The sequence below is a fragment of the Sycon ciliatum genome, chromosome 1 (genome assembly GCF_964019385.1).
Source record: "Sycon ciliatum chromosome 1, ocSycCili1.1, whole genome shotgun sequence".
Taxonomy (NCBI): domain Eukaryota; kingdom Metazoa; phylum Porifera; class Calcarea; order Leucosolenida; family Sycettidae; genus Sycon; species Sycon ciliatum.
Genome location: NC_088643.1, coordinates 76,863,560 through 76,890,269, shown reverse-complemented (window position 1 = coordinate 76,890,269; position 26,710 = coordinate 76,863,560). Strand labels below are relative to the sequence as shown.

Here is a 26,710-nt window from a genome sequence, read left to right as displayed (position 1 = left end):
CCACCACTCGTAGTGCCAGTGGCAGTGGCGCGGACTAATGCCGGAGTAGGCATACACTGTCACAGCTGTCAATGACTCGAATGAGCATCGCTAGCTTGCCTTGCAAGCTTGTGCAACCGGCCATCCCGGTGCCCCTACCACTTGCCGGGATCTAGACTTCTACTTTCTAGTAGGAGTGCATGACTCTTTTGTGTACGGTAAGACCAGACTACAATTTACAAAGGCACATAGTGACATACTATAGTAACTTACTGAGTGACACACAAGACTACAATAGTCACTCTTACTTGGAGGATTGCAAATTATTGAAAATAATAGTTATGATCTGCCATAGGCTCATTAGTCAAAAAGGCGATCGGAAACACACACAAGCCTGAACACACTGCTCATAATTATCATTTCTTGCTAGTATCATTGGCAAGGCCGTCATGATATCAGCCAGAGCACATAACCCCTGGGGTTATGCCCCCTGGTGTTATGAACGCTTAATACCCGTATGTGCAGTGCAACACTAGTAAGTACTAGTATACAAGAGTGTGTGTGTGTGTGGGGGGGGGGGGGGGGCTGTTGGGATAATACAGTGTATTCGGATGATTGGAGTTATGATCGCCCTGCCGTTTCCCTCCGTAATGGGCATGCTTCAACTGCAATACAGTATGTCTAGAACTAATTCCGGGGAGGGTATGCGGATACAGAACACCAGGACACAACAGTTCACCTATTCATAGTATTCAAGAGATTCTTATCTTCTACTTTCATATCGGATTAATACACGATTGTACTTTAAATAGTATGTGTAAATCATAATAATTAATATGCATATTGCCACAGACTCCTACTTTGCAAGTAGTTTGTTTTGAATGTGACGATGGTAACTATGGCAATGAAAACATTCCAAACGATATCTGCAAGAGGAACTATGCTTACGTGCTGCGGCAGAATGTAAGAAGTGGACGTCAATTTAAACTAAAAGATATTGAAAATATGGTTATTTGCCGAACGAGACTCAATAAAAATGTGTTGACGAGTATGCAGTGGCATGTGTACTGCATCTGTTACATTCAATGTCTTAGGGCAGAGTATTTGTGAGCTACAATTGAGGCCTAATGATGAAAAGAATATCAAAATGCCAGTGCTTGCTTAATGAATGGAGAAATATCTGCTGAGGTAGTTACTGGTGGCTGAATCAGCAGCTGCTCAGGGAGATTGGTCCTTGGCGAATGATACGCAGAGGCGTGCAACCTCGGAAGATGCCAGTGTGCCGGTTCCACTGCCATGTAGAATGCGAACACCGTCCGACGACACTACTGCTGAAAGACCAGCCCCATTTGTGGCACGAACCGAAGCAAATACGATATCGTCCGGCTGACTGAGTGCTGTGGAAGCCACTTCGGCAGAGAGCTGGGATCCCACCGATGTCCACGGCTGTATGTTGTCCATCCCTGGTTGAGTGCCGATTGCCCAGTGGTAATCTGTTATGTAACTTTCCTGGTCCACAAATCCGCTCCACTGAGCAACCAATGGCTGTGAGGCATCTTGGCAGTCAGCATCCGACATTCCACCGCCGTCAATAACGTGTCCCACATCTGGTGGTGTATTGTCGATGTGCATTGCCGTTGAGGTGGTCAAGGAATACAATCCCGCCGCATTGGTTACTTTGACAATAGCATAGACTATGGAGAGAGATGAGTGCAGGCCTTGGTGACGGTAGACTGTTGCGAGTCCAGTAGGTTGCCACGGCAGTACATCACATTGCTCTGGTTGACTACCAATGCATACACTGTAGTCTGCTATCGGACTGTCCGGGTCTTCAGCCGTGGACCACGTGATGGCTATGGTTGTGTTCTCGTTGACAAACTGCACATCTTGTCCTGCAGCCTTGTTGTTCAATGTTACTGTCACTGTCCCTGGTGCTGTTGTATCCACGGTGATGCCATCCGAAGTAAACCAAGCCAGTTTACGTGCGGCATTCTCTGCTCGCACTGTAGTGAAGTATGACACACTGCTGACAGGAACGCAGCGAGGAGGATCGCACCAGGCGGACGTGTTCAGTCCAATAGCAGTGTATGGCAATATCTGTGTGCCGCCTGGGTTCGTTCCTATAGCCCAGTAGAACTCAATGATGTCACTATCTGGGTCCTGGATGCTCTCCCAGTGGGCCTGGAGGCGAGTACTATCGCTGGTGAAGTTTTCATCCTTGCTACCGACTGGACCGTCCAGCACTGTGCCAATGGATGGCGGTGTGGTATCATAGACAATTGGCTCGGTTGTGACTTGAGAGGAGAGGCCAACCCGGTTGCTTGCTGAAATTGTTGCAGAATATACTTCGCCGTCGCTGAGATTTGCAATCGGAATGGTGAAGGTAGTGTTCAGCTGCGTTACACGACTACTATGCAGTGTCATGTCGGTAGCATTATCCACTACAGTGATATCAAAGTGGGTGATGTGCGACTCAGGGTCGTCAAACCCACTGCATATCACCAACAGAGCATCCTCTCCTAGAATTGTCTCAGTCCAGCCTAGCTGTACAGTTCCCGTCACTGGGAGTGTCGTATCGAGGACAAATCCACTCGACATGTTGCTTGAAGCCAGTCCAGCCTTATTGATGCATTCAACACGAGTGAACATTTTCTTTCCCACAGGAAGGGTGATGTTGGGTGCCAGCGGAGATAGTGATTCAAGAACTGCAGACCTTGACCAAAGAGGTGTTTTGTCTTCGGCTAGGATAGACACGGAGCAGTCCCGAATGCTGGATTGTTGGTCCACAAAGCCACTCCAATAGATCAGTGGTGAGATATCTCCAGCCATGTACTGTACCGACGATGTTGGTGTGTCTGTTCCTTCCTGTACACTGCCCTTGTTGGGGGGCGATGTGTCCAGGGTGATTCCATCAGATGACACAGATGTCACCAGGCCTGCCTTGTTTCTTGCTCTCACTGTGATGTAGTAGGTCACACCGGCCGACATGATGCACGTGTGGCATGTTGCCCGCGTGGCCGACCCAACAGACCGGCATGTCATGAAGTTCTGCTTGAACTTCGCCAGGCCGATGCACCACTGGTAGGTGACAGAGGTCTCGGCGTCACTGAAGCCGTTCCATGATGCTGATATGCTCTCCGGTGTGGAGATGAAATCCATGTCCATTGATGTACTTTTCCCATCTTGTACCAATCCTGCCGTCGGTGGAGTGGTATCAATAGTTGTTTTGCAAGTCACTGTTGACAGCATGCCTGCAGAATTACTAGCTTCCAGTATTATGTTGTAGTGTTCACCGTTGACAAGGTTCAGTCCTGTAGCACTCAGCTGACTCTGATCTGAGTCAATGCCACCTGTTGTCCAGGACAAGATATCATCTATATCCTGGTGACCTACAGCCCAGCGCAGACTTACGGCCGTTTGGCTGTCAAAGACGCCTGACCAAACTGCATTGATCTGAGTTGTATTACTGGTGTAGGCATCGCACTTCAGTGTGCCGTCCACCGGTTTGCTAACATCAATATCCAACGTCTTGGTAACACTTAGACTGACGCGGTTTTTACACATCACATCGACGCTCAGCGATGTTGCTGAGTCTTGCTGGGTGATGATGGCAGGTAGAAGAACGTCAAACGTGCAATTTTGACATTGACAGCCAGTAGATCCTTCTGAAAGTAGTGCAGAGTTGTTCTTCAGCAGCCATGTACATTGCTCAATGCCCGCCTCATTATCCATGAACTTCTCACAACCAATAGTGATTGTCTTGCTTCCAGCAGCTTCCTTTGCAACGTACACTCTTCCGGCAATAGGTGCAGAGCTGTCCACCGTGATTGTGCTGGTGGACATGTGAGTGGTAAGGTTAGCGTTGTTGATGGCGCGGACTGCAATGTAGTACTTTTCGCCAGACTTGATGCTGCAGTTAGAGCATGTTGCGTTCATTACATCTCCAATGAAGGTATTATCCAACACTTGGCAGCCACCAGGACTGACACCGATGGACCATTCGTACCCACGGATACCGCTAACAGAGTCGGTAGCTGCTGCCCACTGTGCAGACAGTGCGCTATCAGTTAGGTCAAAATCCACCTTGACCGAACTGGCAACAACCGGAGGTGTTGTGTCCACGGTGAAGGCCTGTGATGTCATCGTCTTGGTAGAGCCCGCTCCGTTCTTACAGATGAGAGTGATGATGTACGTCCCTCCCTCTGTCATGCGGATAGTGTCCGATCTAGCTTGGAGGCTGACGCCAGCACTGGTGCTAGCCTGGGTACTGTAGAGACTGGCTGGCGTTCCAACACCCCAGTGGTAGTCAGTGATTTCTGAATCTCGATCAATGCATGGAGCCCAGGTGAAGTCCAGCTCTGATGACTTGGGCCAGTACTGTGCAATGTTGATGTGGCCAATCATGGGTGGACTTGAGTCAAACAATGCAGGCACAGCTGACGTACTGGAGGCGACTGCTCCAACGCCGTTTCTGCACATTACACGGCATTGATATTGCTTGCCATCCTGCAGGGGAACAGACACTGGAACGTTTCCTGATGTAGTGTTGATGCTCTGAAGCTGCAGAACTCCGTGGATGGTACCGGAGGCGAAGTCTAGGATCTCGGCTGTGCAGTTTGTTACACCGCTCTCATGATCGGTTGGTTTGCCCCAGGAGCATGGTACCTTGCCTGCAGTCCGGAAGAACTTGGCCGAAGTGTCACCCAAACCGATGGTCACTTCCTGCATGACGGGTGGTGTTCCGTCAAACCAAACTGGATCTGTGCACACGCTCTTGGAGAGGCCAGCACGGTTTCGAGCCACGACGGTGCCGTAGAATGCCTGCCCTGTGATAGATGTCAGAGTGCGCTGTGCACTTGTCGTTCCATTGGCCTCGTTGAAGTAACCGAACATTTGATTGCCATTGCAGGATACTCCCATGGCCCAGCGATAGTACCATACTGAGCTTTCCTGATCCACGACACCGGGCCAAGAAAGTGTGGCACGTGTGCCCTTCAATTCCAGTTTGGGCTTGTATTGGAATACAGGCGGTGTGTTGTCGATGATGATACCGGCACTGCGACTAGTTTCGGTTGATCCAGCGTTGTTCACTGCTGCCACTGTAACTATGTATGAAGTGCCGCTGACAAGGGCCAAGTTTGAAACGATCGTCGACAGCTTTAGACCGACAGAGTAGTAATTACGAATGGCAGTGGCATCGCCGTGTGTTCCAACGGCCACCTTGAACTCGGCGATGTCGCTGTGAACGTCTTCAAATGCTGACCATTGTGCTTTCAGTTCAGTTGTGCTAGATTGGTATAGCTGACCTTTGAGACCTTCACCAGTCAGAATGATACCTTTGGTTGGCGCGGTGACATCAACCAGGCTGCCATCTGTTGTGAAGCACTTGGATAGCTTTGCCCTGTTCACGTAGCACACGGTCAAGTGATACTCCGTCAGATCGGTCAGCTTGAAGCCCGTCAGCGTGTAGGAAAGCAGCGCTTTATCAATGCTCACCGGTGCGCGTACGTCAAGCGCCGATGGACGTGTGCCAGCACCGATGGTGATATGAGACATTCCTGACTGCGCATCGGCGGAGGCTGACCAAGATGCTGTGAGCGTTGAGTTGCTGTCTTGGTGGTCAATGTCGTCGCTCAGTGTCGGACCGTCAACGACAAGGAAATCGTCGGGTGGCGTGATGTCAACAAGGACGCCATTCGACCAGGCCGTGGACATCAGACCGGCTTTGTTTACGACCCTGACCTGCATGCAGTATTTCACACCTGTAGTGACAGACACTGCCACTTCACTCCGCGTTGCCGTGCCAGCATCAATGTCACTAGAATGAAGGAGAATGGTGCGCCCGCAGTAGGCATAGTTCCAGAAGTAACCCTTTATGCCGCTCTGGGAGTCTGAGAAACCGCTCCAGCGCAGGGAGAACTTGGTGTTGCTAGCCGTAAAGTCGATGTCATCGAGCGAGCCACAGTTATCAACGCACAGGTCAAAGATACTGCCAACCACAGGTGGACTCGTGTCTACTGTGACTCCATCGCTGGACACAGTTGTAGTCAAACCGGATCTGCTAGTGCACTTGATGACAGAATAGTACTTTGTGCCGCTGTTCAGCTTCAAGGATGACTTTGTCCCCATACTTGCTAGACCGTAGCTTTGCATGGCAATGACATCCGATTGGCCAGGAGCAGTTCCGATTCCCCACGAGTACGAGAGTATGCCACTTAGTGCTGTGAAGCCCTGCCATCTGGTCTTCAGACGGGCAGCGTCGCTCTGGTAATCAATGTCAATAAGCGATCCTCCGCTAGGATCGATGTCCAGTACTGTTCCAGCTGCAGGTGGTACTGCATCGATTGTCAAACCATCTGAGCATTTCTCTGCTTTGTTGCCTGCTCGATCCACAGCGTTGACGCAGGCCATGTAAATTGTACCGTGAACCATGTTCAATCCGGTCGTCGTACCTGATGTTGCTTTTCCAGCATTCAGAACATTGCCCAGGCGCACCTTTCCTGTCTTCTTGTAGACGGCCCACTCATAATGGTCAATGCCCGTGTCCACGTCCTTGAAACTGTTCCAGTTTGCGCTGAAAGTCGTCTTACTACTTTGATACATCAAATCCCCGGTCAGACCGTCATTCACTGTGCCCACTACCGGTGGTGTTGCATCGACGCGGAACGACTTGCGCACTTCAGACGACAGTCCAGCATTGTTGGTGACTCGTATCAGCAAGTTGTACACATGGTTGTCGATCAGTCGGGTGGGCAGGGTGATCTTATCAGCCGGTTGTGTTATGGTTGTAGTGCATGGGAACGATGCACAGCTGAACGGCTTGTATCCTTGAGTTGAACACACAGTCGGGGCTGCTGTAGTGTCGCAGAGCCACCACACCAGTGATTTCAGGTGACTTTGTGGATCGCTCGTGTGGACAAGTTTAAAGTCCAAGCTTCGTGTGGCTTTGTTTTGCACCTGAGCTCCAGTGGTGTCTGAGAGAAGTACCGGCAGGTTCGGGAATGACAGCTGTCCTGCATTCGGTGGTGAATTATCAGGTGTGACCCCATTGGATGTTAACCGAGTTGTGACGCCAGCGCGACTGGTCACATCCAAAGAAGAATAGTACTTTGTGCCGCTCTGTAGGTTCAATCCCGCTACACTGCACACACCCTTTGACAAGTCTGCTAAAGTGCATGCGGAGCGAGACACAATGTCATCGCCTCCAGACGAAGTACCAATGGACATCTTGTAGCTGTTCAGGTCAATTCCGCTCTCCGCATCCCGCAGGTCTGCTATGTTCCAGTGAATCCAGAGTTGATTAGTAATTGCCTGATAGTCTACATCCGCAAACAATGGAGTGGAAACTGGTTTGTTTCCATCATAGAGCTGTCCGCTGAGTGTGGGTCCAGTTGTATCAACAAGTACAGGCAGCGAGTAGGTGGTGAGTGTATTTCCACGAACATTACTGGCTGAAACCTGCAGCCTGTATACGTTATTCTGCAGGAAGCTTGTGCTGATTGGTATAGTTGTTGGTGAGTTGCTGGAGGATTTCGCATTAAAGTTTTTGATCAAATTTCCGCCAGATGGGATGGCAAAGCTAGTTTGCATATGGTAGAGAGTTACCGAATAGGTCACATCACCACATGGCACTGTGTATCCAGTAAGAAACATGTCCATCGATGCTGAACTTGCCAAGTAGACACCCGATATTGAGCCCAAGTTGAAGTGGTTAATTGGACCGGCTCCAAGACTAGTTATTGTACCAGTGGCCCGTAGTGCGATTGAACCAGTGACAATTGGTGTAGCAGTGAGAGGTTTTAGTGTCGTCACAGGGCACGCAGCTAGGGTGCCAGTGCATTTGGTATCAGGGTGATCACACGCATCTTGGTTGCGGTAGCATACCACCGACGAGCTCTTGTAAGCGGGTACACAATTGTGTGGAGGTGCATTGCCATTGCATGTGTTCGTATCCATACACGGACCTCCAATGGGACACGTGTAGGCTTTGCCAGCGCATGTGCCGGTCTTGCATTCATCCTGGTACGTGCACTGGTTACCGTCAGTGCATGTTGTGCCGTCCGGTATCCGCGTCCAACCGGTCGGATTAGCGCCGTAGTTGCAGTGGTCGCATTGACGGCCAGGCTGCAGTGCCCGGTCTGCATAGCACTTTCCGCCTATGTAGCAACCGCACTTGCCGCCGATTTCACAGCCGCGCACATTGACACAAGTTCCACCGGCGCTGCAGTCCTGGCATGGTGATGCACACTCGTGCTTGTAGTTATAGCCTGGTTGGCATTGACCGTTAGCGTCACACTGGTCGTTGCGAGTACAGTCATTGCCGTCCGAACAACGTGTTCCTGTTGGTCTGTTTGTCCATGAGCTGGCACCAGTAGCCCATGATGTTGGCGCATTGCAGTACTGCACAGGGAACAGAAAACACAGCACGGAATCAGCTCATAAGAAACCCTTCGACGACATTGAATTTTCGAGCACGGGAGAAGCAGATGTCCACTGGCCCAGCAGATTAACGATGAATTCAGCCGGTGACATTGCAGCTTCACTTCAGTACATTTCTGGCACACTGCTGCACTTAGAAGGGTGAACGTGCCTCATAGCTTTGTGTGATCAAAGAGACTGGAAACATTAGCAACCTCTTGTATTGGTGTCAATGATAACATAAATGTTGGTGCTTTTAAGTCCTCTCTATCATTGTCCCAGTACTTGTCGGGTCCCCAAACCGAGACGGACCTGCTAGGCGTGGACATTTCATTGCAGTCATAATCGTGTTTGGGAGCACTGTATCATTCCTCGGACATCGCTCAAATATGACATTCACCTTGGTCGGTTTTGCAGCGGGGTCTGATCAGGGCATGCGCAGGGCATGACGCAGGACCAATTGAGCTAAAACAGGAGAAAAGAATCTGGATGCACCAAGCGGGGCTATCCGATTGGCATGTGGCTTAGAGCCGTTTGATTCTAAGGAGAAACCAACCTCGTCAGTGACTCATTTTGAGCGTATGGAATTACGATAGTTTCAAAGTCAGAACACCCCTATAGGGGCTCTTTATCGGGTTTAGACTTGAAGGAACACATTCTGTGGCTAGCAATTACAATGGTGCATGCGAAGGATCCAAATCCAAGGATCTTGGATGTGCCGGGGAGGGTGCGTTCTTGTCGAAAAGTTGCTTACCTGGCATTGGGGAGAGTCTGGATTGGTAGCACCATGGCTGTAGCATTTTCCCTGGATCTTGCAATAGCCTTTCTTCACAGCACAGCCACTCCCAGTGCAATACTCGCAGGATGAGCATGTGAAACTAGTGCCGCGGCATACTCCACTGCTGCAGGTGTCATCCTTTGTGCAGGCATTGCCGTCATTGCACTTGGCTCCCGATTGTTTTTGCCATGCATTGCGAGTCGCAGTGCTTGCATCGCAATACTGCAGTAGAAACAGATGAACGGGCCAGAACAGAAGCAAAGTTATTCTTTTGTTGGATAAATAAATATTGCTACAGGTGCTCAAGCTCCAGCTCATCCACTTGATAGCATTGATACACCCTACACCAGCACTAACGCAAGTGCTCTCTGCGCTGCAAACATGCACAATTTGAACCAACTTTTATAGTCAGTAGTCATCAACACTCAAAATTGGTAAGGTGGCCTACATTGTATATCATACAAAAACAAGGTGGAGTAAATGTATGCCATATGCCGCGATAAAATCTTTGAATCTTACGCGTCATCAATTGTTGGCTTGGTGGCACTGAGTTTATGCTCGCTTGCAGGAATGCAAAAATTCATTTTGGACTCCCTACTCGATCTGAAAGTTGGAGCGTAACATGCAATCACATTAATCCAGGTGAATCTAGGTGTCACTATTTCCATGGTGGACGAACTTCAACTTGTATTGTGCAATTGTCGGCAACACCGCTGTCCATTGTTTTCGTCCTGCAGAGAAAGCGCTCCGTGCACGGCCTCTCCGGACGATGCAGACTCCTTCTCATGGTTTGAAATTCTCAGATGGTATGGGATGTCCAGACTACAAGACGATCGAGTCCGTGACGTTGTAGATCTCAGCTCCAAACCACTTCGATTCCTGAAGTCCAGTCACTTCGATATCGAGTCTCTTCAGCTCGTTACAACAGTATTGATCTTCCTGTCCTCTACTAGTCGATATCTAGTTCCTGTCCTCTACTAGTCCATATCTAGTTCCTGTCCTCTACTAGTCGATATCTAGTTCCTGTCCTCTACTAGTCAATATCTAGTTCCTGTCCTCTACTAGTCGATATCTAGTTCCTGTCCTCTACTAGTCAATATCTAGACGCAGCAGTTTCAATTGGGTGTCAGCATTCATGAGTGTTCTGACATTCCACGAAGCAAAATTTAGTACAGAATCGCTTCTACTGGGGGGGGGGGGGCAAGTTCTAAGTTCAAATGCGTCTACTGTGATTTCCGTTTCAGTCTAGTGCAGCTAAGTACCCTTTCACTTGGGCTGCACCAAAATACATGTGTGCCCAGGCCCCAGACAGCACCCTCTAAGGTGCAAAATTCTGGCAAAGCGTGCTCCTTTTCTCACCACCATTGCATCTGTTTGTGCATGGTGCCTAGGCGTGTTTTACTGCTTTAACCACCATTTCTCTATTGCTTTAAGATAGGGTGCATTGGAGTGTTCACATCACTACTTCCTCCGCGTCATTAAAATTGTCGCTTCCCAGAGCGATTTTTCGAAATTATTTTTGTCCACTCGAAGGGCAAAGAAATCAGCTAGAAATGGAGGCGGAGCATTTTCGACGCACCAAGCTTTAGTTTGTGACCCCCCGCTTCGCTGCACTTGCAACTAAGGTCAACGTCTTCACCAGAGTTTCAGGCAGACCCTTCAGCACTCAACAATACGCTGAACAAGACGCGCGTTCAAATTCAGGTCAAGAAACTTCGCTTTCAAGCGATCCATGCCTCCAGGTGGCAGGCGATGAAGGCAAGGTAGCATTTTTCAAGTACACTGTAACGACCTTCCAGCGGAATAGGGTAAGCAGTTCCGCAACTTCTTTCCTTGGCAAGCGCTTCGCTGATTTTGTTGGTGTTTTCGGACCTGCTACCTTCGCAGCAACATGTGCCACAAGTAGCGCATTTTAGAAATTTCAGACCACTTTGTTCTTGCCATCGTTAGCTTCAGCAGTTCGTATTCAGGAGAGATACCAGGATTCTTATACCCGAGCTTGCAGTCTTGACAAATGCCCATGCGAACGATGTGGGACTGCACGAACTCCAGAAAACGAAATGTGCTCTGGGGCGGAATAGTGCGGAGCGCGATGAATTTGCTTGGTGCGGAAGAGAGCTCCGACAAAGTCCGAGACCACCGCAGCGTCAGTGACAAGTAGACATTGCGCAGGAAGGGTCACACCAGTGTTCGAACGCAGAAAACAGTGATTCCGACAGTCTGACTAAGACGAGCCAAGTCACAAATATTGCGATGTGCGAAGCGACAATTTTAATGACGCGGAGGAAGTACATCAATATAATATGTACCCTAACTTTCTGCTCACTGTACATTCAGCCACTCTGGGGTGGCGATAGACATGGGGAAGTCGTGGTTCTGATGTCGCAGGGCCATTCGGCTACGGTAGGATTACACATGATCGCTAGGCACCGAGAGTGTCAGAAAGTGATATGAATAACAGGACTGGAATCTTACCCTGCAAGTGACAGTGTTGATGTAACCGTTATCCCAGCATTTTCTGTCAATGTCGCACTTGTTCAGATGACTGTTGCAGCCCGTGGCTTGGGCCAGTGTAGGGCAGCCATAACCACGATCAGCATTGCGGGATACGTAGCGGTAACGAGAGCGCGTGCCTGGATAGCAGCTGTTCGTGCACGAACTCCAATTATTCCACCCATTGACAAGACAGTCAACTGCAGCAAGCAACACAAATACCGTACTCACTTGATTAGAAGCTCCTCTCGAGTAAAAGCCCCTCTCTGTGAACAATAGCCCCCCCCCCCCCTACAAGGACTGTTTGAAAATATACAAGCCCCTCTCGAATAGAACCCCGGATTACTATTCGCAAAGCATGGGGTGACCAGGTAGTGCCATGTATGAAGGTCAAGTGTGCAAAAAACATCTCGTGCATGTTCATATTGGTACATGTCCTGGTCGACGTAGTGTGTGCAAACTAACTCGGGGCCGAGTTGCTGTGAATATGAAAGTTTTAGAGATGTGATTGGAATACTGATATGAAATGAAACAATAAAAGCCCCTCTCGAATAGAAGCCCCTCTTGAATAGAAGCCTCCTCAAAATTGGTATTGAAAAAATAGAAGCCCCCGACTTCTAGTCGACTGAGACGGTATGCCCGGTATGTCTGAGCATTGGTGGTATGCACAACGGATGATAGCCCCGAGAAGGATAATGAAAACTAACGGGTGAAGAAACAAACACACACATGTATGTGTGCGTAACCAAAGTGTCCAAGCTTCCAATCCTGAAGCTTGGACACTGACCATTCGATTCAGCATCCCGAAGACTATAGGTTCTGAGTGTGTCAGTTTCTCACATGCTGCTATAAGAACGAATGGACGCTTTCAGTGAAAATTTCCGCACAAAATCCCCATCTGGTAGGGCACACTCGCCCAGTTTTGTGGAGGTGTGTTACATGTGTAGTTATGCTAAGATATCCACACAGTATAAGATACTCTGTACTCACTATTCGTATTTCCCGCTTCTTTGTCATAGTGATTAGAACCCATCAGGTATAGAAGAGTGCATGCTCCAGTGGTTCTTGTCTTATCTACTTCAAAGCAAGTTCTAATTCTTCCACATTCCTATACTGCGTTCGACACTTCTGTAACAGTACTTCGTAATGAAACTATAATACCATCCTGTGGGAGTGTGTGGGGGCAGGCCTGTAGTTACTGCCGTTTCGCCTGGTGGGTCTTCGCCACCGTAATATGATTCTTTGATGATGCAGTGAGAATTCATGAAGACTTACTGACACATGAGTTGCCAGACTGACGCGAGCCCTGGCAGCACCTCCTTCTATTGACTAATATATTCTTGTTGAAGTACCTGTGAAAACCAGCAAAATGTGCAGTTCACGAAGGGCAACACATGTCATGATTCATGGTTTTTTTTAATGCTTTGCATCTTATCAGAAATGCACTCAGTACATAGAAATACCCTGCAGCATGTGCCATCTCAGAGGGTTAGGGTCAAGTGCAAACATTACCATTGAATTGCAGCGAACGTTTAGTATAATGCACCTCCAGGTAACATGCACATCAGTTCTACCATCCTACTTCCGTACCCGGCAATATTCACCAGCCGGCCTGCACATCGACGACTACTGGCTGCTCTGAACAGGCTGCTGGTTTTCTCTACCAAATCGGCTTACGTTTTGTGTCGAACACATCGGCTGTTGCCCCACCATCCACAGGAGTTGTAGTAGGTGGTCTTCCATCTCTGTGTACCTCTCTCTGTGTAAGCACACGTGTAGGCCCTAGTTGTCACAAACCAGAACAGAAACGTAATCACACGCCTCGTTTAGCTCACAGGTTTTCCAGTTCATGGTGCGGTTGGACACTTGTGGCATCTGCATGTGAACACAATACTCGCATGCCAAAAACTGACAACACACTAGGTACCGTTTTTGCCGAGTATAACGTGCACCTGAGTAACATGCGCATCCCCATTTTTTGAGCAACATTTTGGCGATTCAAGGTACATGTATATCCGGAGTGTAATGCGTAGCCTTGATTTGAGACCAATATCGATCATAAAGACACGGTACTATAGTGCCACCATTGTCAGAATTTATCATAAGATTAGTGGTACGTACATTTGTCCAATGCATATGCTACCGATGGGGTCTCATACCCATCACGCATTAGCAGTGCAGCTGGCAGTAGACACAGATAATGACTTGCGCATGGGTGAGAGGTGGCAAACTTACCAACCACTTGATGCATTGCACTACGCTTTGAAGTACATGCATTTTCATGTACGGAGCATAGTGCACACCTGCAATTCTAGGGCCTGAAATAGTACATCTAGCGTGCGCACTATACTCCGTCAAATATGGTAGGTAGGTCAATTTGGGTTGTTGATTGTAGTGTTAGTGGTGCTGTTGTTGTTGGCTGGCCACGCTTCACCACCACCGGCCCTGAGGGCAGAGGATCGGGGCGGTGGGGGGCAATGGTACTGGGAATGCAAGCGACACTTCCTCAGCCAGAGTCCCCGCAGGCACTGGCAAAGGGTTCATCGAGGGTAGCAGGCAAGGAAGTGAAATTCTTCAGCCTTGCAAGCTGCTGAGTGGTGCAATTCCAGCACAGGTTGCCACGGCTTCTGCTGTAGCATCGCTATCATTGCCTTCGGCGATGGGCGGAAAAGGTCAAAAATGGAGAAGGTGTGTGCAAGTGTGTATTTACCCAAGGGCTAGTGTGTGCAAGTGTGTATTTACCCAAGGAAAGGTGTGTGCAAGTGTGTATTTACCCAAGGGAAGGTGTGTGCAAGTGTGTATTTACCCAAGGGAAACGTGTGTGCAAGTGTGTATTTACCCAAGGGAAGGTGTGTGCAAGTGTGTATTTACCCAAGGGAGGGTGTGTGCAAGTGTGTATTTACCCAAGGGCTGTATGGAGTATAACTACCGGCGGGATACAGCAATGTTAGTGGGGATTGTTCAAATACGTAATGTTCCGTTGATGCTGAAAGACCAGTATGGTATTACTGTTCTTTCAGCATCATGTATTACACGATCTCTCTGCTTACCCGCTGGGATCCGCTCTGGCAGCAGTGGTAAGGATGACCACCAGCCAGAGTGCTTTGCTCACCCATTCAATCACAAGCATCTTGCCAGCTCATGGACACGTCTGGATATGCATGGTGAAAACAAGACATGGTGAATGTGAACCACACAACGCATACGCAGTGTTAGGTATCAATACTTTGAACTGTACATTCCTACATTCCCACCTCACACTAGCATCCAGACCATGCTTGCCCAGTCAGCAACCATTGATGCTACATGTGGCACTGCGGGCTCACGGTACGAATATTCACGTGGACGGCGGTGGCAGGTGTAAACCGACCACATGAATGTGTGTGTGTGGGGGGGGGGGGGAGGGGGGGGGGGGCTGAGCGCCTTCCACTGTGTGTGTGGGGGGAGGGGGGGGGGGGGGCTGAGCGCCTTCCACTACAGTCAACACTAGGCTGTGTCATGAGCAACGGGTTGTTGTCCTTTATTGATGGGTTTGGGTTTCACCCAGGGCCATTCAGGGTGTCTGCATAGCAAACGTCATGTACCGACGGTGAAGTGAGTGTCTGGTCTCTCAAGAGCGCCCCATCGTGTCGCATGTCCTGCATGTGCATGTGCATGTGCAGGGGCAACGTCGAAAGGTTGTGTAGGATGGTACGGTGGTCAGCCATCTGAGGTACAACTAACTTATTGGGAGGAGGGGCTCTGCAGCTTTTGAAATTTAAAGCCCAAATCAGTGCATTTGATTGATTCACGGGGCACCTGGCTAGCTGGAGCACCTGGCTAGCTGGAGCACCTGGCTAGCTGGAGCACCTGGCTACCTGGGGCAACAAGTGGTACGGTCAATACTGTAGTGACCGTAGCAGCGAGTAGTCCGACGCCACCGCTGCCGCTGATATGACTTTGTAAATGTGTGGACGGTTGACCAAACGAGGTGGGAAGAAAATCATAAAGGAGATATGGAGTCAAATAAGAATCCGAACTCACTATTACCATGCACTCTTTGGCCCAGTTTGTGTGCTGGTCAGTGCAATTTTGCGGACGTTTTCATAGATTTGCGTATTCGATTACCGCTGGTTAGCCTACCCTATTTTCCGGAGTACCTGTACAAGCCGCACTATGAACACCAGAAGTGCATCCCTAAAAGTTGGTGCGGCTTTTGTTCAACGATGATCAAACTAACGGTGACCGGTGGTAAACGGGATAGATGTTTGTATTTCATGACAAGAAATCTGGGTGCGGCTGTTATACTCCGGAAAATACAGTAAATATGATCCAGGCGTATACATACCCATATGGCTACAACGGAATAAAGACTAAGCTGCACTGTAGCTTACAATCTGTTGTCATGTACATGGTTCAACCAGTATTTCCCTCACATTCCGTGCTACAGCATAATAATAATAATAATAATAATAATAATAATAATAATGAAACTCGGATGTTGAGCCATAAATAAATGTAGAAGAGAAAAGGACATATGGATACGAGTTAAGAGTAACTCTCCATCACTGTAACATGATACTTTATACAGTCAGAAAGTGCAATAACTAGAAGGCTGTCGGTTAGCGCTACGGAGATGTGTTGAAGCTAGGTGTCAGGACGTCGAATGTTTCAGTACTCTGTCAGTTTTGTGCCTAGTTATTGCACTTTCTGACTGTATAAAGTATCATGTTACAGTGATGGAGAGTTACTCTTAACTCGTATCCATATGTCCTTTTCTCTTCTACAATAATAATAATAATAATAATAATAATAATAATAATGTGGAAGAGAAAAGGACATATGGATACGAGTTAAGAGTAACTCTCCATCACTGTAACATGATCCTATATACCTGGATCCTGTATATAGGATCATGTTACAGTGATGGAGAGTTACTCTTAACTCGTATCCATATGTCCTTTTCTCTTCCACATTTATTTATGGCTCAACATCCGAGTTTCAAATTGCACACCTGATGAGCCGTCACGAACCATACGGCGAAACGTACGTCGTGTGAAACAACTTGTTTTGTAGTCAACTAGTCCATCACATTGTCATGCATGAGGAGTACTGTAGGAGTTTGGCTTTCGGCTTGTACAATTCGTTTTCGCAAAGCTTCCCTTTCTTTACTTATCTTTGATATTTATGACCCACCCAAGTTGGGTGGTGTGCTGCTTTGCTGCTTCGAATTGTAGTTAGACCGCTTTGTCAAATATCGTACTGGTCTCGTCATCGTCCAGTAACAATCGACATTCTTTGTTCCGTTGGGACTGTAGCTTTTGCTCGTTTTCGTTGCGCTTGCCTTCCCCTCTTTGGTCTTTTCCATAACCTTGAACCTTCCAAGTTGGAAGGCTGTCGGTTAGCGCTACGGAGATGTGTTGAAGCTAGGTGTCAGGACGTCGAATGTTTCAGTACTCTGTCAGTTTTGTGCCTAGTTATTGCACTTTCTGACTGTATATAGGATCATGTTACAGTGATGGAGAGTTACTCTTAACTCGTATCCATATGTCCTTTTCTCTTCCACATTTATTTATGGCTCAACATCCGAGTTTCAAATTGCACACCTGATGAGCCGTCACGAACCATACGGCGAAACGTACGTCGTGTGAAACAACTTGTTTTGTAGTCAACTAGTCCATCACATTGTCATGCATGAGGAGTACTGTAGGAGTTTGGCTTTCGGCTTGTACAATTCGTTTTCGCAAAGCTTCCCTTTCTTTACTTATCTTTGATATTTATGACCCACCCAAGTTGGGTGGTGTGCTGCTTTGCTGCTTCGAATTGTAGTTAGACCGCTTTGTCAAATATCGTACTGGTCTCGTCATCGTCCAGTAACAATCGACATTCTTTGTTCCGTTGGGACTGTAGCTTTTGCTCGTTTTCGTTGCGCTTGCCTTCCCCTCTTTGGTCTTTTCCATAACCTTGAACCTTCCAAGTTGGAAGGCTGTCGGTTAGCGCTACGGAGATGTGTTGAAGCTAGGTGTCAGGACGTCGAATGTTTCAGTACTCTGTCAGTTTTGTGCCTAGTTATTGCACTTTCTGACTGTATATAGGATCATGTTACAGTGATGGAGAGTTACTCTTAACTCGTATCCATATGTCCTTTTCTCTTCCACATTTATTTATGGCTCAACATCCGAGTTTCAAATAATAATAATAATAATTTTAATATGGCAATAAGTAGGACGAGCTGAAGCGACATGTGGACTACTTTATTAACAATGTAAGCGATGGAGACGATGCAAGAAACAACCTAAAGGGTAAGGAAAAATACATGTAAGAAGAAAAAGGGCAATGGAAAAAAAAAAGATGATTCGAACAAGTTTTCGTACAACACTCTTCAGGAATCACCGTTGTACTAAAGAACAAAATGAGAACAAAGGAAATAATATAGCAATCAAGGTAGGGTGACACGATACAATGACAGCACTAGAATATCGAGGTGCGATTTCTCACAAAAGTGTGCAGAAAACAAGGGTATACAAGTAAGAACTAAGCGTGACAAGTGTGTATCAGCAACAAAAAACAAAAAAGTGAGAATGAATGATAATAATAACAATAATAAACAAGAAGGTGACAAAACACATTTAGGCACAAGTGGCAACAACGTTGCCACACTACACAACAGAACATTATTTGAACAATTTTAAGGTAATAACACTATCTTTCTGGACACACAAATTCGGCTTATGAATGCGCTGACAAACAGCTTCCAAAACTTGTAACTGCAAAAGATAACCATGACGAGCACGGCACAAAACAGAAAAACAGGAATCAGAATAAGTACGACAACAGTCAGTACTAGTCATTGTATCGTGTCACCCTACCTTGATTGCTATATTATTTCCTTTGTTCTCATTTTGTTCTTTAGTACAACGGTGATTCCTGAAGAGTGTTGTACGAAAACTTGTTCGAATCATCTTTTTTTTTTTTCCATTGCCCTTTTTCTTCTTACATGTATTTTTCCTTACCCTTTAGGTTGTTTCTTGCATCGTCTCCATCGCTTACATTGTTAATAAAGTAGTCCACATGTCGCTTCAGCTCGTCCTACTTATTGCCATATTAAAATTATTGTCTCCTCGTCGAATTTTTAAATAATAATAATAATAATAATAATAATTGTTATGTTTCTATTAGGCAGGAAATCTTATGCCAACCGGGCCAAACCCGTGCTTCACATTTCCGTAAAATTACGGAGAAACACAGGCGGCTGGTCGCGCGATCGCACCGCTAATTAGTTATCCAGCAATATCTACATTCCAACATTGGCCAATGGCGAGAGTTAATTTGAATGGAAGGGGCGTTAGTCAGCCATTGCAACAGGATTGACAAGGACAAAGGCCGTAGTAGCGGCAGAGAGACTCGGAAAGCAGTGCAACGGTCGACTGATCCATCACTGAGGATTCGTATGCGCAGCAAAAAGCGGGCGACAAAGTGAACTCTTTCCAAGAAATAATTATAACTTGATCAACACCGATGAGTGCCAGACGCCGCCGGGTGTTCTACATGCCATCTTCCTAACCCTTATCCCCGTTATCCCCGTTATCACGGTTATCCTGCGGTGCATGCTCCAATTCAAAAGACAAACGCAGCATCTATCAGGATTGCTCACAGCACGAGTCCAATGAGTAAAATAGCAGTGAAACGAAGTCGGGTTCGGCAGTCAACCCAGGGACGGCTTACCTGATTGCCTTCACGTGGTGTTTGGTCAAGCAGGCCAAAGACACCCAATCCAGTGGCGCAGAGACGCCTGGCAGCCAGCTCTTGCGGTTCAAACACACTTAGTTCGAAAGACGGTGGTTTTCCGCAAATTAAAAGGTCCCGGTGCCTGTAGCAGGCCTGGGAGCTGGAGGTTTGGGACCGGATCGATGGGATTCTTCCCTACTCTGGGGTAGATGTACTTGTCAGATCTCGAGTTGAAGATTAGCGAAGAAACTAACTCCACACACCCACACACACTCTCTCTCTCTCTCTCTCTCTCTCTCTCTCTCTCTCTCTCTCTCTCTCTCTGCCTCCAGTGAGGGCTTGCTTGGCCCTGGCTTAGAGCTCGGTGAGGCCACCATGAACGAAAGAAAACGTTCACTGACCTACGATCATCGTGCCTTTGCGTTCTCGCTGAGCAGAACTACGTCGGTCTCTCCTCATCCAGTGCAGCTAAGCATGTCGACCAGCTAGCAACTAACTTAGTCGACATTTCGGCTTGCTGTGTATCCAGGTATCCTGCTATCCATGCTCCGAGAGTGTACTGCTAAAGAGTACTGGTCAGTCGAGGTCCATTGCCTTGACAGCTGAAAAAGACAGTTTGGCAGAAGTGCCGAATGCTCCGCACCTGGTACGAGTCTCCTCTGGAGCTAGCCCCACACCTGGCTCATCCACTTCACTACGATCACGTCGTGATTTCGTGGCGCCACCCCAGGCAGAAATGCAGTTTCGTGTGCTTGGCGAGAAGTTCTCGGATGCGGAAATACTGCCCCATGAGTCGGCGATATTGGCCCGTGCCGGACATCGACCGTAGAGTGGTGTTGCCTGTTGGGCAGTGTACGAGCAATGCACGCTTACATGTACGCATGCTGTGAACATGGCCAGGTGTCCTTGGCTTTGAGTTTGGCTTGAACCAAAGTTCAGAGGAGAAGGCAGTGAATTTATTTCATGTCTGCACAACCGAAAGCAGAACTGGACCAGTATCTTTTGGATCTCTTTCAACCATTGCAAAGGAGCGCGTTGCGTTTCGTTCACCGTTGGATCTACAACGCTGGGCTAACTACTTACAGTCTTGGTGGTTGGATAATGAGCACGTAACGACCTTCTCTTGACCCTACTGCCATGGTGTCCAAGCTAGCGCTTTGCTTGATGCTCGCCATTATCTGGCACGAGTCGTCTACCCTGACAGTGAAAGCAGGCTCCATTCAATACAAGACCGATGAAACGAAACAAGATGCGGCAGAGGTAACCCAGCGAGATGATGAGTCGCGACAGCTTCCAAAGCCGACCGGCAATATCGGGTCCGAAGAAGATGCCGACACAGCTCACAGCCGCCCCGGACTGTCCTTTGAGGAAGGTGCGTGTGTCCTCTACCAGTACGATATGATCTTTGGCGGCCGCAAACCCAATGAGAGACGTCAACAAACTGCTGGCATTAGCACCGATGTAAGTGCAAATAATTGTTCGCATAACATCACATGATAAGATACGTGTAGGAAGGTCTGCCCTTTGGCATCGAGCACTGTGTAGCTACGTAGACAGAGGGGAAATTCTACTGTGTGACCTAGTAATAGTATACGCTTGTTGTTGTGTTGAAAGACAACCGGCGTGGTCCTTCAACTTCTAGATGCTGCACCCCTCGTGTGGGGGAAGGGTCTTCCATGAAAAGTTAAAATTATGTTTCATTAAGAGATTGAAAAATCGAACACAACATAGTGAAGCTCATCCATGTATGACGGAACCTATTGAAAATTTGAAAAATCATCGTCGGCTGGGCAATCTATTAATTTTAGTTCCAAGACCCATTGCGAAAAAAAGAGGACGAAATTGAATCTGAACAATCTGTATCTGGAGATAATCATAATAGCTGTGAATACCATTAACTGCGCACTCAGAATACTCCACAAGGTTCCATGGACGTTTTCTTGTGACAATGACAGGGCTGCCACTTGTCCTGATTTTTCGGAAACGCTCTGATGTTTACAGGTCATGCCGACACACCGACCGAAACCTATCTTCACTTTCTTACACGGATTGTTCACGAAAGTGCCCTAGTCTATTGTTTCAGGCACTTTCAAAAATTCTAGACATGCCTTGGCTTATAGTGGTAGCACTGTGTCCTGACCCCTCAGCGCATGCCCGGGGACACCCACGGACCTGTTTCAGATTTCTTCCGCCAGAAAGGGTGGCCAACATAAATACAAGTACATGTACCCGGTGCACACAAGGAATGTGAAACATTTAGGCAGAACATAGCGTATGAACGCTAGCCTGATAAAAATATTGTAGGGCATGACGAAGTGAGAACATGGAATACCCGAACACGGAACTGTATGAATTACGGAAAGAGTGTGAGTGCAATGACGGTGTCTTTCTGAATGCAAAAGTCTGGCTGGCACTCGTGAATTTAAACGGTTTCTAGCACTTTCAATTGAGCGAGAAGAACTTTTTTCTATTCATCGTTGCTCGACTAGATAAAGCTGAGCTATGCTCTATTGATGGTGTTCAGAGGTGTGCAGCTTGTAATGCCAGGAAATCTGCCTACGTGGCTGTACAGTGGTGCAGAATAGGCATTGCAATTTTCCCGGTCAGTGTCAAAAATGAAATGAAGTAAAATGTAGAAAAGCCGCTTTAATGCCGGCTGAAGGGAACCAACTTGAGCCATTCCCTGTATGATCCTTGATGGGAAGGGAACGAAAATGTTTGGATACTATAATGACAAGTGTTTTATTTGACTGGATGTGTGTGTGTGTGTGTGTTTGCGTGGATACTTGCGAACTAATACTTACCTTGGTTTGGAGATAGAGGGAACCTCCTTGTTGAAAAGCAAAGTAGTATCGACACTGTAGCTGGGCCAGGTTTTGCCTTTGTGATGTACTCTGACAAAGGGTCACTGACCGAAAGGTCATCATGACTGCATACCGTAAAGCACTGTGAGACAATCTTGGCAAATTTTGGAAACCTACAACTCTCAGGTAGCAAACTTAACGTAAAAATTAATTTAGGGCAGCTACCCAAAGCATACAAGGTTTTAGGCGGCAGCACTGTGTCCCGTTTTGATACTATGATTCAGCAAAGCTTCCTCACGTAATTTACAAAAGTTCAAAAGTGCTTACAAATATGTGTAGACATCCAGTGGCATACACTATACCTATCGCAGTGAGCCATGGAACTGATGAACTGTCTGTTCATTTCTCTGGTAATGTCAATATTTTCTTTCTTATGGAATCCGGGAGCTAGGAATGCAAATACCCGCCCGCAACCGTTGTGGGACAAGGCCAGTATATGGAGGTTGCTTGCCTGATGGGCTAAAACAGAGATTGCTAACTTCACTACTATACTAGCACTGCACGCGACAACTCCATTGCCAGGCTCTGAGTTCTGGCAAATATGGGCATGGTAAACGAACCGTGGTCGGGAAGCAACGATTCGTCGCGGTTTGGTGGTCGTCTGCTCTTCTTGCTGGACGATCTGAGACTGATTCAGCATTGACAAATGGTAGCTGTGAACACGTGTATCTCCGCTTGCTAATCATGTCAACCACTTGTCTGCCAGCCACACTGGCAGTTCACTTGGAAGGGGCGGATCCAGGAGAGGTTCCAGGGGTTCCGCGGAACCCCCTAAATTTCCTAAATGTACTACTGGCAACCATAGGAGTGTCTGTGTACACGTATCAGCTATTCAGTTTTGACTATACTGGAACCCCCCTGTAGAGATCGCTGGATCCGCCGCTGCTTACTACTAACATGCTATGCTGGTAGAGAGGTATGCCGAGGCTGCCTATTCTCTTCAATCCTCACATCACGGCAGTGATACGTGTGGATAAGTGAGAAGTCCGGCAGTTATCCATGGTTCACTTACTCAGTCTCAGGGGACATCGAGTGCATTGCGCACCTACCGCCACTCCAACCCACCCTGGTCGTAAGTGAAATCCAACAACATGAAAAGAGCGAAGCCGTGTTCACTGCACAGTCCACTGTTCATGGTATTAGGGCTACACAGACCCGGCGATGTTACAATGTATGCTCATGAAATGGATTTCGCTTGCCAGCTCTTTTCCACTTGCACTTGAACTGCGGTAGGCAGTCTTCGTCTAGACACTGGTGTCAGAACATCGCCACGTCCAAATGTTACTCATCACGGTCTAGTGGAGGAAACCACGAACATCATCTTCTTGAAGTTCAGCCCTGTGGTGAAGGAATCAGATGCACGTTTCCACGTTCCGAGCGAGTACACTGGGAAGTGGCGAATACCATAGTATGTAGAATGCACATGCGAATGTGCCAAGCGTCGGCAACTAGCATCTAATTATGGCACACATGATATCAGAGCGTCCAGACTGAAGAGAAAATAATTAATCGTGACCGGTGTTGACGGATGCTGCCTTTGTCGTTGCAAGATCAACGGACTACATGTACATGTATATGTGTTGTGTTGTTGTTCTCTGTATCAGTGTATCAGTGTATGACTAAGTACATGTAATGACTAATGGTATTGCATTGTCCGCTGGACTGGCTGACAGTACATGTACATACCCTTGCCAGGGAATGAACTATTGACGCAAATGATTGTTACCGGCTTACAGTTGAAATGAGCTAAGCACCGGCTGTCGCAGGTGCCCGACTGATCTGTAGTCGCACTGGTCCATGTGGTTATTCATTGAGGTATTCATGAGGTGTTCAGGTATTCATGAGTTATTCATGACTTCAGCGCTACGAGTACACCTCAGTACATACATACCAACTGTGAATACTCTCAATCTGCGGATAGAACTGTTTCGTCCTTTGTGGACAGTGATCAGGGAAGCACTGAGGAAATGAGGCCGAACCTGATAGCAGTGAAAAATGAATTTTCCAAAGCCAGATTTAAACGAGGCCTGAACGTACCTTAAGTGCATAAAGAAATTATCAGTTGGCCAGCCTGCCATACACATCTTCCTCACAACCAATGTTGATCTTGAATAACTATCGCGGCGGTCACTGATTGTTCATAGGCATCATGCATGATGAAAACAATGGTGACATGTTTTGGTCAACTAGTATGCTGTGGGGAAAATCAGGGGCAGTATTTTTCTGGCTAATTGCATATTTCAAGTCATGTCCATTCAGTAGTCACTTAGAACTGGCTTGCTGATTGCTGATGCAATGACGGCATTAGTAATATGGTCGGCTGAAGTCTTCCCCATGCTTACCTGCTAATTGTATTTTGCACGTTCATGGTACTAGACCGGCTGAGCCCAAGGTCGTTACCATACTATTGGTATGATATCTGACAAGCAGCTACTGACTACTGTGGCCAGCTAGTGTGGCCAAGTAAGGTTGTGGATAGCCTTTCACTGGCTTCAGAGCATGATAGATCACGGTGCATGTTTTTGAGAGCGTGTGGTCAGTGGTGACATGCCATGTTGACTACTGCTGTCACTCAGTGGCTATGCCAATGGCCCTAGTATGGGTATGGTGTGTCAACTACCAGTACTGGTGCTAGTAATAATTATGCTGCCACCGGGTTATGGGTTGCAGCCACCCACAGACAGTGCTCTGCATAATCCTCAACTCATACTAGTGCACCTGTGGCAAGTCGAAGTGAATGGTGATCACATGACAATGCATACGTATGTCAACTACCCTGCTGATATGAATGCAGTGCGCAGCACATTACGACAGCCCCGAATTGCTCAATTGTGGGTCGTTGATGTCTGCTAGGATGATTTTCCTGTGAAGGAAGGTGGACTTTCGTGGTGCGCCCTGACTTCCTTATTTGGTCATGAGCACAACGCCACAGTGAACCAATGCTTCGCGAGAGTGTGCATAGATGCCAAAGGCCCAGAGGCAATGTTTGACACAACAGTATATAATGCAGGTTGCTGATGGTCTAAAAATGGCGTGCAGTGCGAGTTGCGTTTCGGCGCTATTGCACACGCATTGTCCACTTGACCTGCACGCGGTCATGTGTGCAGGTCGTGTGAAACGACACATGCACTGTGCATCGCTCATGCGTTCGCATCTTGCCATCATGCGCTTGAAGTAGGAGATCGTGAGACTCATTTTCACGGACAGCACCATGCAAGATTAGTGGAGAAGACAAAGACAAAGGGGGGGGGGGGGGGTCGCATTAATGTCGACTACAGAGAACAATACCCATTGTGCCGAGTGCAATATGGAATATTACTGTCAATACTCATTGTGCCGAGTGCAATATGGAATATTACTGTCAATACCCATTGTGCCGAGTGCAATATGGAATATTACTGTCAATACCCATTGTGCCGAGTGCAATATGGAATATTACTGTCAATACCCATTGTGCCGAGTGCAATATGGAATATTACTGTCAATACCCATTGTGCCGAGTGCAATATGGAATATTACTGTCAATACCCATTGTGCCGAGTGCAATATGGAATATTACTGTCAATACCCATTGTGCCGAGTGCAATATGGAATATTACTGTCAATACCCATTGTGCCGAGTGCAATATGGAATATTACTGTCAATACCCATTGTGCCGAGTGCAATATGGAATATTACTGTCAATACCCATTGTGCCGAGTGCAATATGGAATATTACTGTCAATACCCATTGTGCCGAGTGCAATATGGAATATTACTGTAAATACCCATTGTGCCGAGTGCAATATGGAATATTACTGTAAATGATCTACAAGATAACACTACAGTGTGTGTGTGTGTGGGGGGGGGGGGGTATATGGAGAGGATGTGTGTGTGTGGGGGGGGGGGGGGGTATATGGAGAGGATGTGTGTGTGTGTGTGGGGGGGGGGGGGGTATATGGAGAGGATGTGTGTGTGTGTGTGGGGGGGGGGGGGGTATATGGAGAGGATGTGTGTGTGTGTGTGGGGGGGGGTATATGGAGAGGATGTGTGTGTGTGGGGGGGGGGGGGGTATATGGAGAGGATGTGTGTGTGTGGGGGGGGGGGGTATATGGAGAGGATGTGTGTGTGTGTGTGGGGGGGGGGGGGTATATGGAGAGGATGTGTGTGTGTGTGGGGGGGGGGGGGTATATGGAGAGGATGTGTGTGTGTGGGGGGGGGGGGGTATATGGAGAGGATGTGTGTGTGTGTGGGGGGGGGGGGGTAAATGGAGAGGATGTGTGTGTTTGTGGGGGGGGGGGGGTTATGGAGAGGATGTGTGTGTGTGTGGGGGGGGGGGGGGGTATATGGAGAGGATGTGTGGGGGGGGGGGGGGGGAGAAAATCAGTTAGTGCAGCTCCCTTTCTGATGACCATCATTTATTTTTTTTCCTGTTTGAACCGCTTTGAAGTTGTACATAGTCATTGAACTATTGAGGCAACAAACTGAAAT

At 47.7% G+C, this 26,710-nt stretch overlaps 2 protein-coding genes across 3 annotated transcripts in view; one reads left to right on the top strand and one right to left on the bottom strand.

Moving 5' to 3' along the window:
• Positions 1-713: 713 nt before the first annotated feature.
• Positions 714-19,883, bottom strand: LOC135805560 (uncharacterized). The gene is made up of 7 exons (XM_065319614.1): positions 19,373-19,883; positions 14,719-14,819; positions 13,346-13,450; positions 12,944-13,020; positions 11,651-11,868; positions 9,152-9,397; positions 714-8,379 (listed from the first exon to the last, which is right to left on the bottom strand). The coding sequence occupies exons 2-7, from the start codon at positions 14,796-14,798 to the stop codon at positions 1,198-1,200; spliced, it is 7,908 nt and encodes a 2,635-aa protein (XP_065175686.1). The 5' UTR covers positions 14,799-14,819; positions 19,373-19,883; the 3' UTR covers positions 714-1,197.
• Positions 19,884-20,035: 152 nt separating this feature from the next.
• LOC135805559 (uncharacterized) overlaps positions 20,036-26,710 on the top strand; it is a 39,072-nt gene continuing 32,397 nt past the window's right edge. Inside the window, exon 1 of one of the 2 annotated variants that reach the window (XM_065319610.1) lies at positions 20,036-20,836. In XM_065319610.1, coding sequence (XP_065175682.1) covers positions 20,513-20,836 — 324 coding nt within the window. In that variant the 5' untranslated portion in view covers positions 20,036-20,512. The remainder of the gene's footprint in view (positions 20,837-26,710) is intronic. The other variant, XM_065319613.1, reaches the window with a different exon arrangement.

Bases quoted from the DNA above. Each gene is read 5' to 3' on its own strand.
- LOC135805560 (XM_065319614.1), bottom strand. From the start codon at position 14,798: ATGCTTGTGATTGAATGGGTGAGCAAAGCACTCTGGCTGGTGGTCATC. The intron at 13,451-14,718 runs GTAAGCAGAGAG...TGTGACAACTAG, and splicing joins GCCAGAGCGGATCCCAGCGG to GGCCTACACGTGTGCTTACA. The intron at 8,380-9,151 runs GTAAGCAACTTT...TTCCCTGTGCAG, and splicing joins CAGACTCTCCCCAATGCCAG to TACTGCAATGCGCCAACATC.